At 39.9% G+C, this 21,254-nt stretch overlaps 1 protein-coding gene across 3 annotated transcripts in view; it reads left to right on the plus strand.

Moving 5' to 3' along the window:
- The window catches only part of KCND2 (potassium voltage-gated channel subfamily D member 2), a 259,153-nt gene extending 241,283 nt beyond the window's left edge, over positions 1-17,870 (plus strand). For 2 of the 3 annotated variants that reach the window (XM_079303060.1, XM_079303061.1), the window contains exons 5-8: positions 7,973-8,071; positions 9,630-9,725; positions 12,704-12,951; positions 14,697-17,870. In XM_079303060.1, coding sequence (XP_079159186.1) covers positions 7,973-8,071; positions 9,630-9,725; positions 12,704-12,951; positions 14,697-14,874 — 621 coding nt within the window. In that variant the 3' untranslated portion in view covers positions 14,875-17,870. The remainder of the gene's footprint in view (positions 1-7,972; positions 8,072-9,629; positions 9,726-12,703; positions 12,952-14,696) is intronic. The other variant, XM_079303062.1, reaches the window with a different exon arrangement.
- Positions 17,871-21,254: the final 3,384 nt, after the last annotated feature.

Consider the following 21,254-nt stretch of genomic DNA (forward strand, 5'->3'; position numbering starts at 1 on the left):
AGTGCTTTTCTATTCTTTTTGTGGAATGGCAGCAGAGAAGCAGCTGTATGTGAGCCAGGTGCTCCTGACTGTGCTGAGCACTGTGGCAGTCAGGGTAACAGATCTGCTCCATCCCAGCAATCACTGTGCCTGTTCTGAGCTCCCATAATAGCTGCAGACACAACCATTTCAGATAGAAACTGTCTCCTACTGCATGCCACGAAACTGAGTTTTCTGGGCCTGTTTTACATTTCTGTCATGGTTTATCCCAGCCAGAATCCAAGCCCCATGCAGCTGCTCACTCTCTCCCCCACCAGCAGAATCAAGGAGAGAACTGGAAGCATAAAAACACAACCCCACACCAGCCACTGTGAAGAAAATTAACTCTACCCCAGCCAAAACCAGCACAATTTGTCAGTGAAAAAGAAATGGACACTAGAATATATCTCACAAAAATTAGATTGGTAGTCTGGCTGCTATTCCCCATAATCTCCTCCTGAATAGAAACTGCTTGAGTTAATAACTGACTTTTTCTCCTTGCAAAACAGTGAGCTCATTGTATGTTTCAAACAGGAACACAAAGTGATGAATGGCAATTCTGTCAAGCTTTTTTTCCTCTGCTTCCTAGAACAATGCCAACAGCAAGGATGAGAGCACTCCTCTGACTGTGTTTATGCCCTTCTTGCTTTGGAGAAAATGGCTTTGAGGTCTGATTAACTTAGCACTGGATGTGTGTTTCATTGATATCTGCTATTGCAAAACTAATCTCTTTCAATCTAAAATGACTGAGATATTGAGCTGAATATTGCTCTGATGGACTAAAAAAGAAAAATCAACAAAAAGCACTTCATAGGTACTGTATAGTCCATATTTAGCCATGAAATATAGCCTTGCATTTCACAGGGGGTTTCTACAGCATTGTAAAAGGATATTCAGGCAAAAAGGTCACATTATTGAAGTTTGAAATTCCTTCTTCTTTCAATACAATAGAGGCCTTACACCATTTTCTAAAATAAATGTTTCCCTAGGCACTGAACTTATTTCTGTTCTCTGAGGCCGAAAAATATAAGCTTAAAAGAAGGTGCTGTTTCATGGAGAGTAGCACAAGTAGCACAAGCCCCTGCTGGTTATAACAGCTTTCACTGGACTGAGACAGTTGTACCTTTGCATTATGCAACTTTATCAATATCTCACACAGAAGTTTGATCAAGATAGACTTCACAAACTGCAAAACACTTGGGCTGGAAGGAAACTCAAGAAAAAGTTCTTTGCTGAAGAGCTGAAATCTAGTTCCAGGAGCATTGACAATTTACAACAGAAAAATATTGTCACTTACATTAGGATTTTTAAGAGCCATGCAACCATCATTTTATACACTTACTGAGTTCTGCACTTCTATTCAATTCCACTTGTTTGTTTTTGGCAAAAAGACACTGCACATTAAAGCTTGGGAGAAGATAGAAGAGAGAAATTTATTTGTATACCATTGCATTTTGAAAGCATTTTAAAGGAAGCTCCTACTTCCAACCATAAAAATACATTGGCATAATTACCATGAAATCCCACTCTGTAATACAGAAAATGTTGGCAGGATAGGCCAGCTTTCTGCTCCAGCAGAGGAAACCCCTTGCAATCAATATAAACAAAATGAGGGGAGGGGGTGGAAAGAAAGGAAAAATCATGCTTATCAAAACATGGTTTTCTATCAGATAGTAAGGTCCAAGGATCTGGCCTATTCTGACAAGAAATGGATGAATAAATAAGCCAAACTAGACACTGAAATTCAGGGCTTAACTAATTATGCCCTGGAGTCTTACTGTGCCTTCTTCTCAAGTAGTTTTATCAGTAGTGAGACAGTTTTGAAGAATGCTATTTGTGGAGCTTTTCTCAGCTAGAGACAACTTCAAGAGGTTGTTATTTTGGTTGCCCATTAACTTTGGGCAAATTTAATGACAGTTGTCATGAGGGAAGGGAAGGGAAGGGAAGGGAAGGGAAGGGAAGGGAAGGGAAGGGAAGGGAAGGGAAGGGAAGGGAAGGGAAGGGAAGGGAAGGGAAGGGAAGGGAAGGGAAGGGAAGGGAAGGGAAGGGAAGGGAAGGGAAGGGAAGGGAAGGGAAGGGAAGGGAAGGGAAGGGAAGGGAAGGGAAGGGAAGGGAAGGGAAGGGAAGGGAAGGGAAGGGAAGGGAAGGGAAGGGAAGGGAAGGGAAGGGAAGGGAAGGGAAGGGAAGGGAAGGGAAGGGAAGGGAAGGGAAGGGAAGGGAAGGGAAGGGAAGGGAAGGGAAGGGAAGGGAAAGGAAAGGAAAACTCCACTTTAGACATAAATTTCAACCTGAATCTTTCATGCAAGTATGGTCTTCTACCTTCACAAAGCAAAATATATCCTGAGGATTGGCTTGGCTTTGTTATTTATTAATTGTGCATGATGTATTTATCTGTCAAGTTATGAATAATCAGTTACTAGCTAATTATAAATAGCTCTAGGATAAACTGCTACAACAACTGCTTAGCAGCATCTGGCAGCCTAGAACTGAATGTTTGCAGTAAGAAACCCTGCTAGCCCTTTTAGCTTCTTTATATGAGACAGGCTATTAATATCAGGAGTATTGCAGAAACATAACTAATAATAACTTATCCAGGATTTTTGAGTTTAGAAAAAGAAACCCAAATCTTGTAGAACTCATGCTTTTTGAACAATAATTTGAATAGATTATGAAATTAAGGCACACTTCAAGAAATGTATGAACCTTATTTAATTCCCTACCCATTAATGTGCACAGTAAATGGCATTTTCTTCTCTCCTACATGTTGTCATGTAAATTATTGTCAGCTAATATGAAATCAATCGTTGGTAATTACTGAAAACTAGAATACCAGAGCATGAAATGTGGGTGTGATTTTTTTGCTTAAAAACACAGAGGGTGGATTCATGAAAGCTCAAACAACAAAAAATTATATAAACAAAAATGTAACTGATTTTCTGGACAATATTCACCCTTGTTCTAGGAGCCACAGGATTGTGGTTCAGCACAGGCAGGCAGATCAAACCCACCGTGCTGCTCACTCTCTCTCCCCTCCCCAGGTGAAAATCAGAAAGGTAAAAGTGCAAAAATTTGTGGGTGGGGATAAAGGCAGTCTAATCTTTTTATAAGGAAGGGAAAGAAACCACCAGAAAGGGAGGAAGGGAAGCAAATTCAGGGGGGAAACGTGATAGAAAAGGATTACTCAGCACCAAGCCTGTCCCAGAGGAAGGGCAGCCCCTGCCAGTCCCCACCAGCATCCAGGTTATTATTATTGCTGAGCAAGATGCCATATGGTGGGCAAGAACCCTCTGGTCTGCTGGCTCAGCTGTCCCATCCGTGTGCCCCCTACTCTCTGCCCACCCCCAGCCTCATCAGTGGTTCCCATCAGAGTGATTCTCTTCAGAGGAGCAGAAAAGGCCTTGGCTCTCTGCAAGCTCTGGGCAGCAGTAACTAAACTGTTCCTGAATTATAAACACTGTTCTCAGCATAAATCCAAAACACAGCCCATACCAGCTCCTGTGAAGAAAACTAGCTCTGTTGTGACCAAAAATTGCACACACAGAATGACTGTGAAGGAATTTTAGTGTTTTAAATGCACAAAATTATTAAACTATAATAACTAAGAAGTAAGTAATTAATAACTTTTGAGTTTTCATATTAAGATAATTATGTAACCTGGAGAGCAGAAGGAGACAACAGGAGTTAAGTACTAAATTGCCTGGGCTACCCTGGCTTCTTGCATAGCAAGCTGAAGAGTATCTTGCCAGAAATTATTCTCAGTACCACAATAAGTCCTGTCCTAAAGTCTTCTTGATAAAATCATTCTCTTAAAATAGCTGGACAGCTGAGGGCATCTGAGTGATAAAAACTGGATGTTGTAAATACCCCACAGTGCTACATTTAGTGCTACTTAAAACCTTGTGAAAAATGAATGTTTATATTTTGAAAACTGACAGAGCTAACTGTTGTTGAATAACAGTGAATTCCCTTTGTGAGGTTTCCATGAATGCAGCCATAGACAAGGATCCAACTCCATGTTGCAAAACTCAAAGCTAGAAAAAGAAAGACATCCTTTTAAAAGAGAAGTTCAATGCAAATACAAGGGTTGTTGCAAAAAAGAGCTGGTCATCAGGTTCTTAGGAAGCTGGAGATGAGATGATTAGGGTGGAATTTCATTAGAATATGTAAAAGAACTATATTTAATCTACATTATTTTAGTCCTAGCCTATGTAAAAATTGCCAAAATCAAAATTTCATACTGAAGAAATCTTCATAGCAAAAATATCTTCTACTTCAGGAGAACTTAATACTTTTTTTTTTTCTTAGATATTCTGTGGAAGAGGGGGATTAGGAGTGGTTGAAAGCTTTGCAGTGGAACAAGGAACAGGTGTCACTCCCATTCTGTTATACATACTTCTGTAACCACAGTTTTCCTGATGTCATCACATCATTTTTATGCCTTTCATGGGAATTCTATCCGCAGTGCATAGCCTTTAAAATCCTGTGGATGACATGAGTTTTTAATGATGCTTTGATAGGAAATGTGAGAAGTCACTAGACTGCTCATGCTACAGGCTCATATATAAATCAGGCAGAGCACTGAAAATAAATATTATCACTTTAACAGATTTGTAAACACCTCCAGTTTCTGCAGTATTTTCTGTAAGCTGTAGTATAAACACGGAGGCCACAATATCTGCTTCCTCTCTTGGTAACAGATTTACTGTCTTCTCTTTGGTAAATGATATAAATTCAGGCCATCTGAATGAGTCTCAGCTAGAAAGATGTATGCTATTACTTTCTAGCTCACAAAAGCTTTCTAAGATGCAATAAATTCATACTTGCAATTTTAAATCTTCACATATAAAGTGCAACCTTCATATTGTATGTATCATAGCGCTTTGATATATTGAGGTAGTCTGATGGACTGTTATGTTTTTCATATTTCTTTATTAAATGATGCTGCACTATAATTATTACTTCAATCACTAAAGAGAAAATGAATATGCATGCTAAAAGGAAAAGCAGAACTAATGCATGTTAAATATCTGTTCATTAAATCTAATGAATCTCCCTGTATAAAAAGCAGACTGAAAAGTACCACAGCTAAAACATTTGTGACTAAAATCACTTATTTATGGGACTCCCAGCTGCATCCTCTAAAGGCATCTTCAAAGCATCTCAAGTTCCTAAGACTAAACTTTTATATATTTATGAACATAACCAAGTGCACTTGTCCCAGCCCATGACTGTTCTGTAGTACAGGTAAAACTCCTTCCCCCACCCTTCAGCCCAGCATGCTGGGGTTGCATCACAGGAGCACCACTCTGAAAACAGCCTATTTTCTGCCTGCCCAAGTGGCTTTTTAATTGCTAGCCAGGAGGACTGAGCCCTAACCATGCTGGTAGCCTTGGATGTGCCACCTAAGAGCCCAAGTGAGCCAGGAGGGTGGGAGCTGTAACAGGGGTCCGGGCCATGTCATCAGGGATCTTTTCTCTTTACCACTAAAATAAGATGCATTAACTGCATTGCTGGAAATGCTATGTTCACCAAGAAAGTTGATAAACAAATGTGTAATCCTAAAATGGGCAGTATAGTACTAAATCAGTCAATACCCTCTCATGTGAGCTTTCTGGCTCAAAGATGCACACATGCAGAGCATTACTTTATTTTCTTTCAGAACAATTAAATGATAATGAATGCATGACCTAGCATAAGCCAGATTTCATCCATGTTAGCTGTTAGCTGTCATAAATTTCTTGGTTTGCTGTTGAGAAGATCTGTGAGTTTGAGGTTGTGAATGCAAAGAAACATGGTGTTGAGCCATTCCTCTAAGTCAGTTGATTATTAATCATGCCAGAAAGATCTGGGGGCTGCAGTGACTGGGCTGGATCCCTCTATAAGCTCCTACTGACATTTTATGTTACAGAAATTTGAGGAAGGGGGAAAACACTCTATTTTTTGAAAATGTCAACTGAGTAAATATCAGATATGAAAACCTCTACTAATATTTCAAAGTTAGATTTTTCAAGTCCTTCCCTTTTATGCTTCAGCAGCCATTTAATTCCAGATGCTGCTGTGCATTTGGTTTTCACAATCAGAAATCTACTCATGAGGATAGACCCAGATTCTGACTTATACATGTAACTAGCTACAAAAAATACAGAACCAGGATGCCATTCTTAGTAATCCCATAAAAACTTCTGTTTTCCACATTAATCATTGAGTCCACTCTTCATGCTTTCCCCTAATTCTGCGTTCTATGTGTTGTATAAAATTCAGTGGATGCAAAATGTCTGTGACTCATGAGTCTCCTTCTACTCTGGATGACAGTCACCATCACAAGCAAGGAGGCTTACCTGAGAAATCACAAATTTCTCTCAGATACCTGCAGTATCAAAAGCCTGTGAACAGTCTATGACCAAAAATATTGAGTATTGAGTCTAGTTATACTGACAGACATGAAGAGGTAGGTGGAGGCTGGTGAGGAGTGGTGTCTTTCAGGGCTCTGTCTTGGTGCCCTCCTATATGTTCATCAATGACACCAGCAGTGAGATCAGGTGGCTCTCAGCAAGTCTGCAGATGACATAAAGCTGAGCAATGCAGCTGACACAACAGAAGGAAGAGCTGCCATCCAGAGGGACATGGACAAACTTGAGAAGTAGGCCCTTGAGAACTTCATGAAAATCAAAAAATTTAAGTGCAAGGTGCTTGCACCGGGGTCAAGACAATTCCACATATGAGTGAAGGCTGGCAAAGGGAGTAATTAAGAACAGCCCTGTGGAGAAGAGCCTGGGAGTCCTTGTGGATGAGAAGCTGAACATGAGCCAGCACTGTGTGCTCCCAGCCCAGAAAGCCAAGCTCATCCTGGGCTGCATCAGGAGCAGCAGGGCCAGGAGGGCAGGGGAGGGGATTCTGCCATTCTACCCTGCCCTGGTGAGACCCCACCTGGAGTGCTGCAGCCAGCTCTGGAGTCCTCAGCACAAGAAACACATGGACCTGTTAGAACAGGCCCAGAGGAGGGCAACAGATAATCCAAGGGCTGGAGCATCTCTCCAATGAAGACAGGCTGAGAGAGCTGGGGTTGTTCAGCCTGGGGAAGAGATGTTTCCAGGGAGGCTTTAGAACAGCCTCCCAGCACCTAAAAGAGGTTTACAAAAAAGGAGAGATAAAGACTTCTTAGACAGGCATATAGTGACACAAAAAGGTGCAGTTGTTTTGAATTGAAAGAGGGCAGGTTTATATTAGATGTTGGAAAGAGATTCTTTATCAAGGGGATGGTGAGGCACAGGAACAGGTTGCCAGAGAAGTTGTGGATGCCCCACCCCTGGAAGTGTTCAAGGCCAGGCTGGATGAGGCCCTGAGCAACCTGATGCAGTGCATGGCATCTCTGCCCATGAGGGGATTTGGGATGAGATGACCTTTCAGGCCCCTTCCAACCCAAACCATTCTGTGATTCTAAAATGGCCTGGCAATTACTCAGGAACTTGGCTGGGAGACAGCATAAAAGCACTATCACATTTTGGTACTCAAAAAACTCAGAAGACTCTGAGAAACCCACTCATAGATGTCACAATATTACATTTTTTCTGAACTGTTTATTTCCCTTTAAGGAGATTTTCACCGCAATAGCAATTGAAATGGATGTCCATGTTTCTGCCCCACAAGACATAAGGAATGGCAGTTGAAGCAATGCAAAAACAAAATAAGGCAGCACATACTGATCTGTCTAATCCCTTCTCCAAAGTCATTGTTCTTAGTAGCTGATACATGCAAACAAATAAAAATTTCCATCATGTGCATTTTAAATAGGAAGACATTTGTGATTTGCTCCACCAGGAGGATGGATGAATGCGGTCTGTCAGTCACTGTGAGATTGGTATTCATAAGCAGCTGATTGCAATTAGCAGTTTTAGATAAACAGGATAATGGCTGTGAGTCCAAATGACACTCTTTGTTTTGTGTGTTCACACAGAAAGCCAGGCTGGCTCGGATCCGTGCAGCGAAGAGTGGGAGTGCTAATGCCTACATGCAGAGCAAACGGAACGGCTTGCTGAGCAACCAGCTGCAGCAGGTGATCTTCCTCTTCCCTCCACCTCTGCAGTAACCACTTAATGACAGCCCAGCAGTAGTTTATCCTACTTATCACCAGAGCAAGTCGCCTGGGGGCTTTGGGCAGTGTTATCTTTAGAGGTAGATTAAGGGGGGATAGACTGGACAATTACTACTGTTAAAGGAAGCTTGTGAGAATCGATGGTGGGGTATTGAGAGGAAATGTCCAGATAGAAATGCTAGATTCAATGTAATCCACATTTTTGGAGTTAGATGCTGTAGAGGAACTCATTAGGGAAAGTACAGAGCATTAGCCTCTTAGGAGTGGGTTGGATTTGTTTCACTTGGCTTTAAACAGGTAGAACATGGGTGACAAAGCCAGGTTTCATCGTCAGTACAGTAAAAGGCAGCTCCTGAATACTGTTTGCACAGAAGGGTGTTCCAGAGTGAAGTGTTCCCGCAACGTACCTGCTTGAGTTTAAGGATAATCTTGGTGATTAACTCAAATACATTGTAATCTAATGCTATCTGAAGTAAATTCCCTGTTCATCCCTGCCAAGGAAGCCAGGAGCAGCCCTGGGACTGGGATCCACAGTGACCCACCTGCTGGGAGACAGCCCCTTGGCTGCCCAAAGCTCTGCCCAGCTGAGAAACACTGCAGACAGAGTGTTTTTTAATCCCTGCCATTTTCTGGCATTTAGGCTATTCCCTGAGGAATACAGGAAGGCTTTTGTTCCTCTATGCCCTTTCTGTTCAATGTGTGTTTAACAGCCGGATACTTTAACCTATAGCCAGAAGAGGAGGAAGTGCTGTCTGTCCATCTGTCCTGTCTAGCACAAAAGATGAGCAGTCAGAGCCCTTGTTTCCTCTTCTGCTTGAAAGAACTCAAATATTTGAATTAAAAAGACACCAAATAGCTTAATTACCATGCAGATTTCAAATATACCAAGGTTGAATTGTATTCTTTTCTATTATCCCACTTCCTCCCCTATTTAGTTTTTTGCTTTCTAGTGAATAATTATGAAAGCAATTAATAAACAGTAGATGCTTTCTACTTAATTCTTTATTCTATGTCAGTAACACTTGCTATACGCTTTCTAAACCCAGTAGATTGGGATCACTGACATGAATTTTTGTGTAAGCAGCAATACCACAAATTGTTTAGTGCTGTGAAATTGTCCTGGAAGGACAATTATTTTTATTTTTCTTCAAATTAGGCACATTTTCAGAAAAAAACAAATATTTTACTGTAACTTAAATTGATTAAAATTTTAAGCATGTGTTGATCCAACATTCAAAGCTTATGTTTTGATTGCACTTGTAAATTGTGATATTTTATCCATGCATAAAAGACTTAAGATGAAAACATTTAAAAGGAGGTGCAAGAGAAGGAAAAAATATAGTTTGATTTTTTAAAAAGCAAAAGAAAATTAAGGTGCAAAATAATTTCTGTTATACTTTGTAGACGAAGCATTGGAGCTATGCTACCATGTACAATCCAGATTAGTTCTGATCAAATATTTGGATAAAAACCCTCTTGTTCAAAACTGAAAATAATACAGACTTCTGTGTATCAACAGTCCTCCAATGAAGAAGAACAGGCCTTTGTTGGCAAATCTGGCTCTTCCTTTGAAACACAGCACCACCACCTGCTTCACTGCCTGGAAAAAACCACGGTAAGAAAAGAGAACTGTGTTTTCCTGTGAATTGCAACACCAGCCTAGTTCTGAATGTTTTCAGTTATTTCTTCTAATTAATGAGCCTTTATATTAAAGCAGTTAGCTTGGAAGAAAAGACATTTCATCTTATTTTAAGGCATTACACTCAATGCATATAAATAACAGAGAGATACAGCTTCTGCTATATTTGATGGAGATCACTGTGAAAGTCTTTCTGCTTTTTCTCAAAAGAAAAAAAAATAACAGGCACCCACCATAAAACAAACAAACAAAAAAGATTTAACATTTTTCCCATGACCAACATTGCTAAATTAAAATATCTGATATATGTATGTGTGTAATTTAATGTTTTCCTTTTGGCAGTATTTCTTTGAAATAAAAGGACCCAGTTGTTATGCCACTTATCAATACGTCACCCAAGTGCTTGTTGTGTTTATATCTCCTCCATTCTTACTTTAGAAGTATTAATTTTATAAAGTGTGCTGTAGGACAGAATGTCTCACTTCCTATTCAGAGCATACTGTGGCTTCTTTTGCTAAGATTCTTACTGGGTCTTTTTGAAACACTTTTGAGACATTTTGTACCAGAACATGATAATAGCAATTTGCCTTTAAAATTTTTCCACTGTTGAATATTGCAAACATATTTAAAAATCTGAGTGACAACCACAGGTCTTGTCAAACGGTCACAGAAATCATGGAAAAAATTTCTATTTATTTGGTAGGAGCTGAATTCACTTCCCAAAGTGTCACCTTTCCTCTAATCATTATGGGGAGTCTGTAAAACTCTTAAATATTTTAATTTTTTTTTTCTTAACAAAATGAAGTCTATAAAGCAAGTATTATCTTGTTTCTTGAATCTGCACAGGTTTTTTTCCTTCTGTTGGGTTCTGCTACTCACCCTGAGTTCCTATGATATAATAACACAAAAATATACGCAGCAATTCCAAGTTGTATTCTGGAGATGATGCATTCCTAAAATTTTAGTGAGAACTTGATATTTTGGGCCCTCAGCATTTGGAATCTGGCAAGTTTCTGGTTCATTGTAGAACAGGAAGGGTGGTGTGTCTTCTTAAGACTCTCACCATCCTTTGTGGTATAAGCATCATGATACTGAGAAAAGGCATATTTTCCCTTTTCTGACACTGAAAAGTCAATAGGATAAGATCTCACCCACCCTCAGAAATGCAGAGTGGGCAATGTTATGGAATTCCGTGAAGATTACATTAATATGAAACTAATTGCACTAAAAATTATATTTTACAAATTACTTTTAGCTAATTTAAGAAAAGTTAATTAATAAGTATAATTAAACCAATTAACTTGTGCCTATATAGCTTTTCAAAATGTTTCCACTCTATATTAATAAAGTTCAGTCAATAAAACTCTTTGATCATTACTCCATAAAAGTTTTAGTAAGAACAAAATACTTTTAATCAGAAAAAATAACAGGATTCTTGGCAAACATACTGCAAGCCCTGAACGTGATCTCACAAGAGCAATTAGGTTTTCTCCCTGAATTTTATGCCTACTGTGTGATCATGTCAAAAATCTTGATTGTGACTGATATATGCCTTATAAAAGTCATTTGTCAAGCAAGTTCTTTTTTTCCTCATCACTTGAAATTTGCATTCTTCAACACCTCTTAATTCACACAAACTTATGTCTGAGTGAAGAAGAACAGAAGAAATGGAAGTAAAAATGTTTTGCCTACAAAGGTATTTCCATTTGTCACAAACACTTGGCCAGAGTTCTTACTCCCTTTACTTTGTTTACATATTTTATATTGGGCCCATATGGCAATTCTGAAAAACATCAACGCCTTTCCAATTAGATCAAAATTTTTTATGGGAAAAACTATTTACCCCATTTTAATATATAAAAATGCAACAGGCTGACAAATTTGATGTGAGATTGAATAGACTGTAAAACAATCCAGAAAATGCTCCTTAAACAATTCCCCTATAACATTCTGAGGATACACAGACTAATTCCAGCAGCAAATGGGGAGAGTTTTCTTGAAAAAATGAAGTTTTCTCAAACTTCATGCAAGCATATCTCAATCTCTCTTAGTTTTAAATGAGTATGAAATCTTCTCCCACTCCTGTGTATCTCCTCCTCTCCCTTGCCACTATAAGCAACATCACTATTTCACACTCTTTTGCACACTTACAAAATGTGGAAATTGGGGCTGGGTGTGAAATACTCCCTAATCACTTGATGAATTAATGTAAACTGGCTAGTTGAGTGAATTTGGATTCATCTTTGTGACCACCCTATAAAACGATTGTTTTTGCTGGGATAAAGCAAAGTCTGCATGAACAAAGAGGGCTTCATTTAACTAAAATGCTCAGTCCTCTAAACTGCTTTTAATGGATTCATCTACAGTAATTAGGAACTTTTAGGATGCTTTTAAATAACTATCTTGTCTCCCCTAATCAAAATTTCTATTTGTTTACTATTTCTCTTTTAGATAGGTGCATACCTCAAAAAAACGTTTTTTCAGATCCTGATTACTAATATGTAATTCAAAAGGAAGTCTTATAAACTTATCTGGAAAATATCTAAGAATTTTATTATATTATAGTTCAATATAATAAATCTTATTTATTTTCAACTGGCACTTAGAATGTTTACATAAGCACCACTTGCATTTTATTAATAAACGTAATCCTCTATTTTGTGGCACTTCAAAGATTATACAGATATTTATAATGCAAACTACATTACAACCACATGCTATTTTGCAAAACAATTTGGATTAACATTTTCTTGTTAATTTTGTTCCAGTGTTTACATTTGTGTTGGTATTCAGCCCAGACTAATACGGGCTAAACACTATAATCAAGAATAAGCTAACTTTCCCGGTTTATTCAGTTGTGTCAATTTAAGCCGTTAAACAATCGCGATTAATACGTTCGCTTCAATTATCCTTCTGTGCGCGCTTTGTCCCTTTGTTGGATTCCTCTGGGCTAGAACCACGAGTTTGTGGATGAGCAAGTCTACGAAGAGAGCTGCATGGAGGTTTCCACAGTGAACAGGCCCCCGAGCCACAGCCCGTCGCTGTCGTCGCAGCAAGGCGTGACCAGCACGTGCTGCTCGCGGCGGCACAAGAAGACGTACCGCATCCCCAGCACGGCCGTCAGCGGCAGCCGCCCCGGCAGCGTGCAGGAGCTCAGCACCATCCAGATCAGATGCGTGGAGAGGACGCCTCTGTCCAACAGGTACCTCGTGGGCATCGGCACACCCAGAGCTGAGGGCTGGCTTTGTCAGGGAAGGGATGCGAAGGTGCTGTGGCCTCCATAGGCAGGCGGCGAGGCTAAAGATGAGAGTCCAAAAAATGGGTGCTGGCACTGAAATATTCTGTGCATCCTTTGCTTCAAGCTTAAACCAAAATAATAGAATGGTCTTTCTCTATCCATTTCTGCCCTCTCAGGCCCTCCTCACAAACTACTTTGCCCCATTTGCAGCAAACAGCATCCAGGGACCCCAAATAAAATAGAGCACCAAATATTATGCGCATACGAAACAAAATTTCACATAGAAGAATGTCCAATTCAGATATACAAGATAAGCAAGTGCTCTGTCTGTCCCTTCTTGGTTCAGAGGCATAGGAAATGAGACTTGCAGTTCTGCACAGCAGAGAAATCAAACTGATTCCCAGAGTCCTAAGTGTAATAGTCATAAGGAAGATTCTTCTAAATAAAAAATATGAGGTGGATAAGAAAAATGTATTTCCTAGTTTGAGGAGTTATTACAAAAGTGTGGAAAGTGCAGTTTTAGAGTATATAATTTACTGAATGTCCCTGCACTCTCAAAAGTAAAGTATTTGGCTTTCACATATATCCAAATATCACCTCTGAAAACACAGCAAAGGTCTCAGGAGATGCAAAAGTGTTTTCTGTTGATCTCATGCATGCCACCATTTAATAAAGAAGTATTTTCAGTACAAGTTGCTATAGAGATTGTCTTGTTGAGCTACATTTTGAGTAGCTTCCTTTGTATAGTTACTACATTTGTATTTCACTTCCATGAACAATCTAACTGCTTGGAACTCCTGAAACTATTGAAGTTTTTCAGCTAGAATGCAATGAATCCTCCTGGCCAGCGCAAAGCTCCAATCTATCTTAGTTTTTCAGGAAATACTCTGCCTGGATCCATTCTTCTGCTAGAGGATGTGCCTGCACAATGCTTCCAGACACCACGTATATAAAAACCAAAAGCATCAGCTTTATGCTAGAAAACAAAAACACAAGCACAAAATGTCAGTTTTACCTTGAAATTGTTTGAGTTTTTCAAGTGTTTTACCATGGGGAGGTACTGCAGCAACTCCATGAACATATTAACACAAGCTTAATTATCTCATATAACAGAGTGCCATACTATCGAGGAAACAGAATATACACAGAGTCACAGAACCACTAGGGTTGAAAAGACTTCCAAGTTCATTGAAGCCAGTTATTTACCAGGCTTATTAACCATGTTCACCACGAAATGACACATCTACACACATCTAAGAGCCACATCTACATTCCTTTTGAACATTTCCAATGTCCCCATGTCTGACAGCCATTTCAGTGAAGAAACTATTCCTAATATCCAAATGTTCTTAAATAATCATGGCATTGAGGAATATGCAGGAGACTTGGAGTGGCCCTTATTTTCCACTTTCCTGCATAGTAAGCAACTTGGCTATGCTAACTTTGCAATGCTTTCCCTGTTCAGAGACACAGGTGATGGGCTGGGAAGTGCTGAAATGGTGGAAGGAAGGGAGAAAGGGACGTGGACATGAGCAGAGCCGGGGACCACCTGCTGCTGGGGTACAGGGCAGTGGGGTGGTGCTGCTCTGCACTTAGAGCTCTCCAGCAGGGCAGGATGGAGATGGCTGGCAGAAGGAATGGAATCAGGCTCAAGAGGTTTGTGGTAACATGGACTTTCACTCTTCATGGATTTTTGTTTCTTCCTCCAGCCGTTCCAGCTTAAATGCCAAAGTGGAAGAGTGCGTTAAACTAAACTGTGAGCAGCCTTACGTCACTACAGCAATAATCAGCATCCCAACGCCTCCAGTCACCACACCTGAAGGAGATGATAGGCCAGACTCTCCCGAGTACTCGGGAGGAAACATTGTCAGAGTATCTGCGTTATAAAACAAGGAATTATTTATAAATTAGCATAAAGACCACTCGCAAGCTGAGCTCGAGCAGTGAAAAAGGAGTCGTGAGGAATGAGAGAGCTGACGAAGACAACGCCCCTTGACGAGTGTGCCAGCGGCCGCAGAGCAAGAGGCTCAGGAGAAACAAACTTTGTGGGTTTTGGTGTCAGAGGGTGTGAACCAAAAGGAGTTTCTTGCCCTCTGTCCGAACTGACGTGCGGTGGAATCTTCTGTGACCATCCTGACTTACTATATGAGCACAATGAAATGTCCCCACTGATGCTTCTTCTTATCATGAAAGCTCTTTTTAGAAAAAAACACAAACGAAAAAATAGAAACCTATGTTTCTGCTGAATGCAAAACAATGAGAAACATTTTGATAACGTGTCTTTTTTTTCCCTGTTAATAAACCACAAACTTGTTGAAGAACTGTCAAAAAATGAACGAAAAAATGCTCATATGAAATATGTTTGTACTGACTGAAAGAACTACAACCATAATGCATGCTGAAATTATTTGAAGCTGTGATCTCAGTTTACTTTTGTTGTTTTTCAGATTAGGCATGATAAAATAATACTGTAGAAAGGGGCATTTCCGTGCACTTACAACAAGCTGATTGTTAATGTTCCATGGTAGTTGTACAAATAATTTCCCTTTGAAAAATGCAGTATTTCTTACTCAAACACTCATTAGTCAACTAAAGGTGTTCAGTTAGTTCAATATTAACTATTGTTTTATCTTGCTTCCTAGGTACTGTTACAACTGCAATAAGTCATTGTACACCTGTTGTATCAGGAATCAGGATTTTTTTTTTTTTTTTTTATATTTTACACAACTTCATCTACACTATAAACTTCTAATGGCAAACATTTAAAAAATCTTACAGCCAAATTGTGCACCACAAATTGCTATTCAGCCATTGCTCCTTTTGTTCACTGTTCTCTATTTCTCTGACACTGTTGTCCACTCCAACATGACTGTATCATTTGGGATTTCAAGGATACTCATTAATCCTTTCTTCCGTAGACAACTTGTCTCTTCTGTATTTTCAGAACAAACTTCTTGTCACAGTTTACTGCTACAGGAGCAATCCCATTTGAATTAAAATTACTACAAAGGTGTTTTGGGGATCAGCTAACACTTGTCTCCAAATGTTCCTTTCTTACATTCTGCAGCATCCAGAGTATTAGCTACACTGGAAGACACTGAAAGACATTCAGTGAAAATGATGGCTAAATTCTTTTTGCAATTATCTGTAAACCTCCATCTTAAAACTTGTTTGAGAATTTATATTGTGTGAAAAATATTCAATTACCTAAGAACAATGATAGAATAATGGATTGAGTCCCAAAGCTATAAAAATATAATTGATTTCAATTGGAATTTGCCTACATGGTCAGGCCTAAAAGCTAATATGAAGGCTTTACAAGTTAAGGCTTCTTGGCTTCATCTATAAAAGACATTGATATTATCACAAACCTTTCAGATTAAAAAGTGTAATTTTTCTTTATGAGAGTACATTAGATGTATCATAATGCTTCTTATATTCATGACATGCCATACATCATATACATCAAATATACACAGAATATGTGCATATCAATACATACATATATACATCAAAAACACTGGATCAGAAATAATTGCATGTCTGCAAAGTAAAATATGCATATAAATCAAAACGCTCAGTGCATTAGATGCCATTACAATAAATGATTAACACAGTTATTTAATAGTTTGAGTAGTGTATGTTTCAGTATAGTATTTGCTAGCATTCTACTGACCTGAAAATTTACATTAAAATACCCACTAAAAACTGAAACTTGCTGGTGATACACTTTTTCTTGCACACAAATACTGGTCTTTCTCTCTACCTGTCAACAGTGAAGAGTAGATAATAGACTATCATGCTACAGTATATACACCAAAATACAGCATCACATATTAGAATTAAACTGCAAGTAAAAAGAGTAGATAATGCCATTCATTACTCTTTTATCTTATGCATTCTTGGTTAATTTGCAATTAACTTCCCAATTTTTTTTTCAAATCAGAAAGATTTACTCATTGCAATCTGAGCTTCTCCATTTCTTTCAAACATCAGAGAGCAGAGGCACAGGCTGTGCTCTGAGCCAGAGGCAGGATGCTCCATCTGAGCAGCCCTGCCCAAGTCCATTACCCAGCACTGCTCTCTTTCTCTCCCACCCTGCAGCAGATCTGCTGAAGCTGGTAGGTTACATAAACTTTAATGCATTTAAAGGAGAGGCAAAACACATCAGAGTTTTTATTTGCATCCTACTTCTACGCATGGTTACTCATACTTGGTCCCCACCTTTTGCCAAATAGTTATTCATATAAAAACTGCCTTGATGTCAGCAGACTGAAACAACTTCTTTGTCACATGGTACTTCATGACTAGTTATATCAGCTAAATAATGCAAAGGGGCAGTTACTAGACTTATTTTGGTACAGACTACAGATAACCCAGGAAACCTACTGACTCCATCAGGTCATGTGTCTTTTAAAAGCTCTTTATTCTCATAGGCACTAGAAAGAACACACTACAGCAATACACTTGCATAACAGTTATACCCCTGAAGCAACTTGTATTTTCATTTTTAAAATGCAGCTTAAGAGATAATTTAGTAAGATTTTTCAGAATTCCAGTCCTGTCTCCTACTTCCATATGTCACGCGCAAAACCATTAATTTATTCTGAATTTGGGAAATACACATTTTTTTGGTGTTTTAGGTGATTTAAATGCTGTTTTGGTAGTGAATGACTGTTGATGACTGTGTAAAATGCATCTGTACTGTACATGAAATGTAATTATTTCTGTGTATCATACAAAGAAACCAAGGTTGTTGTTTTGACAATTTTGTTTGACAGTCATATATCGTATTTCAGGAGGCAGCATAATACATGTGTTATGCTGAATAAATAGACATTTGAGGAATATTTAAATAAAACATCTGCATGCTTGAATGGGTCAACCTGGTTTTGCAATAACTTATTCATGAAAGTTTTTTTTCCCCCTCTAATAACTTGGAAGGAGCACTTAATCTGAAGTCAGCAAATGTCCTAGACAGTAATTCCAGGCAAGATGTGAGTGTATCTAAACCATACTAGAGCCATCAAGACCACATCATGCAACAGCTCCACTACACAGTTTCCCTTTTTCTGAGGGACCAGATATCATCTTTCACTTCCCAGCTTGCAGCACACAGAAAATTGGATCACTATTTCCAATATGAGCTCCTCCTCTTTACCTGTACTTTAAAAAATGTCCCTGATGTGCATACAAAAACCAAACTCCTCTGCTGAACTTCTCAACCTACAGTCTCCTCATACCTGGTGTCAAATTACCTTGATAAAATATTAGTGCACAGAGAAGATCAAACCCTTTTTGTCGCATAAGAGTGGGTAACAGCTCCCCATGGATCACCAATAAAGGGCAACCAGGTGCAGACAATGCTGATCAGCACTGGCACATGGGATGGCTGCCCCTGCAAGGAGCTCATTGCTCTGGGTAGTGGGGAAAGATAAAATTAACACCTGTCTCTGAACTATCCCAGAGCATTTTTGAGAGCCACTGTCCTCCCAAAAAATAGCTACAGAAGGCAAACTGAAAACATACACTTTACATTTTGAAGCTGTGGATATACTCTTGGTGGAAGCACACCAAGAGAGGCTTTCTCAGCAGAGAACACGATGCAGCTCAGCTGCTGCAGAGAGAAAGGGGGCCTGCAGACAAGAAGCTGATCTGGAGGACAACAAACTACTGAAGCCATAGGATCATTAAATTTTGGGGAGGGAGGGAGGGTGCTTTGGAGGTCATAAGCTCTCTTTGCTGCTTCTGAGGCCCTGGCTTTATTTTACAATTGACTATGGGAATATTTTAGGACTATCACCTGTTCTAGAGGAGCCATCAACTGATGAGATATATAAACATGTGGCTGAAAGGAGTGTCAGGAGTGAACACTATATATAGATTGGCAATGTACAAAAGATATATGGAATTATCCAGAGAGCTTAGTTTCTTACCTGTCTCTATCATCTAGTTGTCTACTTTTTTACAGTGTCTGTGCACAAGGAAGAACTGAAGTGGGAAAGCGCTGAATAAAAATGAACTAGATGTCTAAAAATCCTCAAAAGTTTAGGATGTCACTTTTTTTTTTTTTTTTAACAGGAGCTAATCAATCATGCACAAGCTGGAAAGTTCTAGATGAAATCTCACTTCAACAATAGCATTTTGCATGAGTTAAATGTTTGTAGTGGCCTGACAACACTGGCAGGATGCCAGATGTCCACCGAAGCTGTTCCATCAGTTCCCTTCTCAGCTGGGCAGGGTCATGTATCTTGGGTTGGGATAAAGGCAGGGAGAGATCACTTACTGATTGCTGCCATAGGAAAAACACACTTCAGTTGGTGCAATCAATTTATTACCAATCAAATCTAAATAGGATAATAAAAAATAAAAACATCTTTCCCTCATCCTTCCCAAGCTCAACTTCATTCCTGGAATCTCTACCTCTTCCTCAGAGGTGCAGGAAGGCAGGAAATGGGGTCTGTGGTCAGTTCATCATGTTTTATCTGATGCTCATTCCTCCTCCCAGAGAGGGCTCCTCACACTCTTTACCTGCTCCCTTCCATGGGAGATTGGTTCTCCACAAACTCCTCCAAGGACAGTCCTTCCCATGGACTGCAGATCTTCATGAGCTGCTCCAGCATGGGCTCCTCTCTCCACAGGTCCTGCTGCAGTGGGGGCTATGCACAGGGACACAGCTTCCTTCAGGCACCCACCTGCCCTGGTGTGGGGCTCCCCACGGGCTGCAGGTGGATCTCTGCTCCACCACCAACCTCCAAGGGCTGCAGCCAAGGGACTGCAGGGACTTGGAGGGTGGCCCCTCCAAGGGACACAGCCTGGGCCACAGGCTGCACCAGAGCTGCAGGGGAATCTGCTCTGGTGCCTGGAGCACCTCCTGCCCTTCCTTCTTCACTGACCTTGGTGTTTGCAGAGCAGTTCTCTCGTCCCCCTCTCCAGCTGAACTTGCTGTTGCCACAACTTTTTCCCGCTTTTTAAACAGCTATCCCAGAGGTGTTAGCACTGCCACCAAAGGGCTTGGCCTTGGCCAGCAGTGGGTCTGTGCTGGAGCTGCTTGGCTCTGTCAGACACAGGGGAAACTTCTCAGCTTCTCACAGAAATCACTCTGTAGCCTCCCCACTACCAGGCCATGTGAACCCTTAGTATCTCAATGTCATAAGACTTTAATAATCTGTGTTTTCCTCTATAGTTTACAGAATCACAGAATATTCTCAATTGGAAGGGACACACAGGGATCAAGTCCAACTCTTAAATAAATGGCCCATAAGGGATTGAGCTTGCAACTTTAGCATTATTAGCACCATGCTCTGAGACAAATACAATGCTTTTGCAATAGAAGTTTTGGAAGTTATCTAGAAATCTCTTCCTATACCACATTTAACTATATGGTTGCTGTGACCAACAGACTCTCTTTTTACTATTCATTCTTTATATATTTCCTTAAATTCATATAAGCTTTCACAAAAATCAAAAGCTATAAAGAAGAAAATGTAGCTCTTTCCTTCCAAAAATCTTGTCATACAACCAGCTGGCAGATGAATCAATACCTTATCTAAGGGCCAGAAATAGTGATTTTTGCCTCCTAAAAGCATGCTCAGCCCCACAGCAGCAGGCACAGTCCCATGGACTCAGTCACTGGGCTGAACACAAAACTTGCTGCTGGCAGGAAGTGACCTCTTTTTGTAGTACAGTTGCACTCAAGTGCTCTGTGAAAAATGTTAAAGGAGCATCTCCATGGTCGTTTGCTGCAACAAGAAATATTTAGTTCATTATACTTCATGCTGCCGAGAAAAAAAACACACCATCCTTCTCCAAGTACTCCTGTAAAACTGAGGCTTCCAGTCAATTAATTCTAAGGCTCTTTGAAGAAGCCCTAGGAAAACATGCACCTCATAGCCTGAGCAGTCAAAAGAAAAAATTCAAGTGTTCCAATTTACAGAGGAGACCTATTTCTGCATAATTGGTTAAATACTCAAAATAGACTCTTCCCCAGAATGTAGACTGTCTCAGGCTTTGCAAAGCCAAGCCCAAGCAAGGTTATCCTGACTGCAAATGTTCATTATTGTGGAGGTCCATAAACACTGCTTTGGGAGGCTGGTTTGTGTCAGAGGCCTCTCCAGAGCAATCCCTCTGCTTTTAAAGCAACCTGACTACACTTGGTGCTTCCTCAGCACCAAGACAGCCTAAAACCAAATGACCTGGGCTCTAAGTATCTCTAAATCCCAATACATCTCCCTATCTTGGCTTGCCATATTTGTTCCTTAATGAGC

Source organism: Erithacus rubecula, assembly GCF_903797595.1.
Source record: "Erithacus rubecula genome assembly, chromosome: 4".
Classification (NCBI taxonomy): domain Eukaryota; kingdom Metazoa; phylum Chordata; class Aves; order Passeriformes; family Muscicapidae; genus Erithacus; species Erithacus rubecula.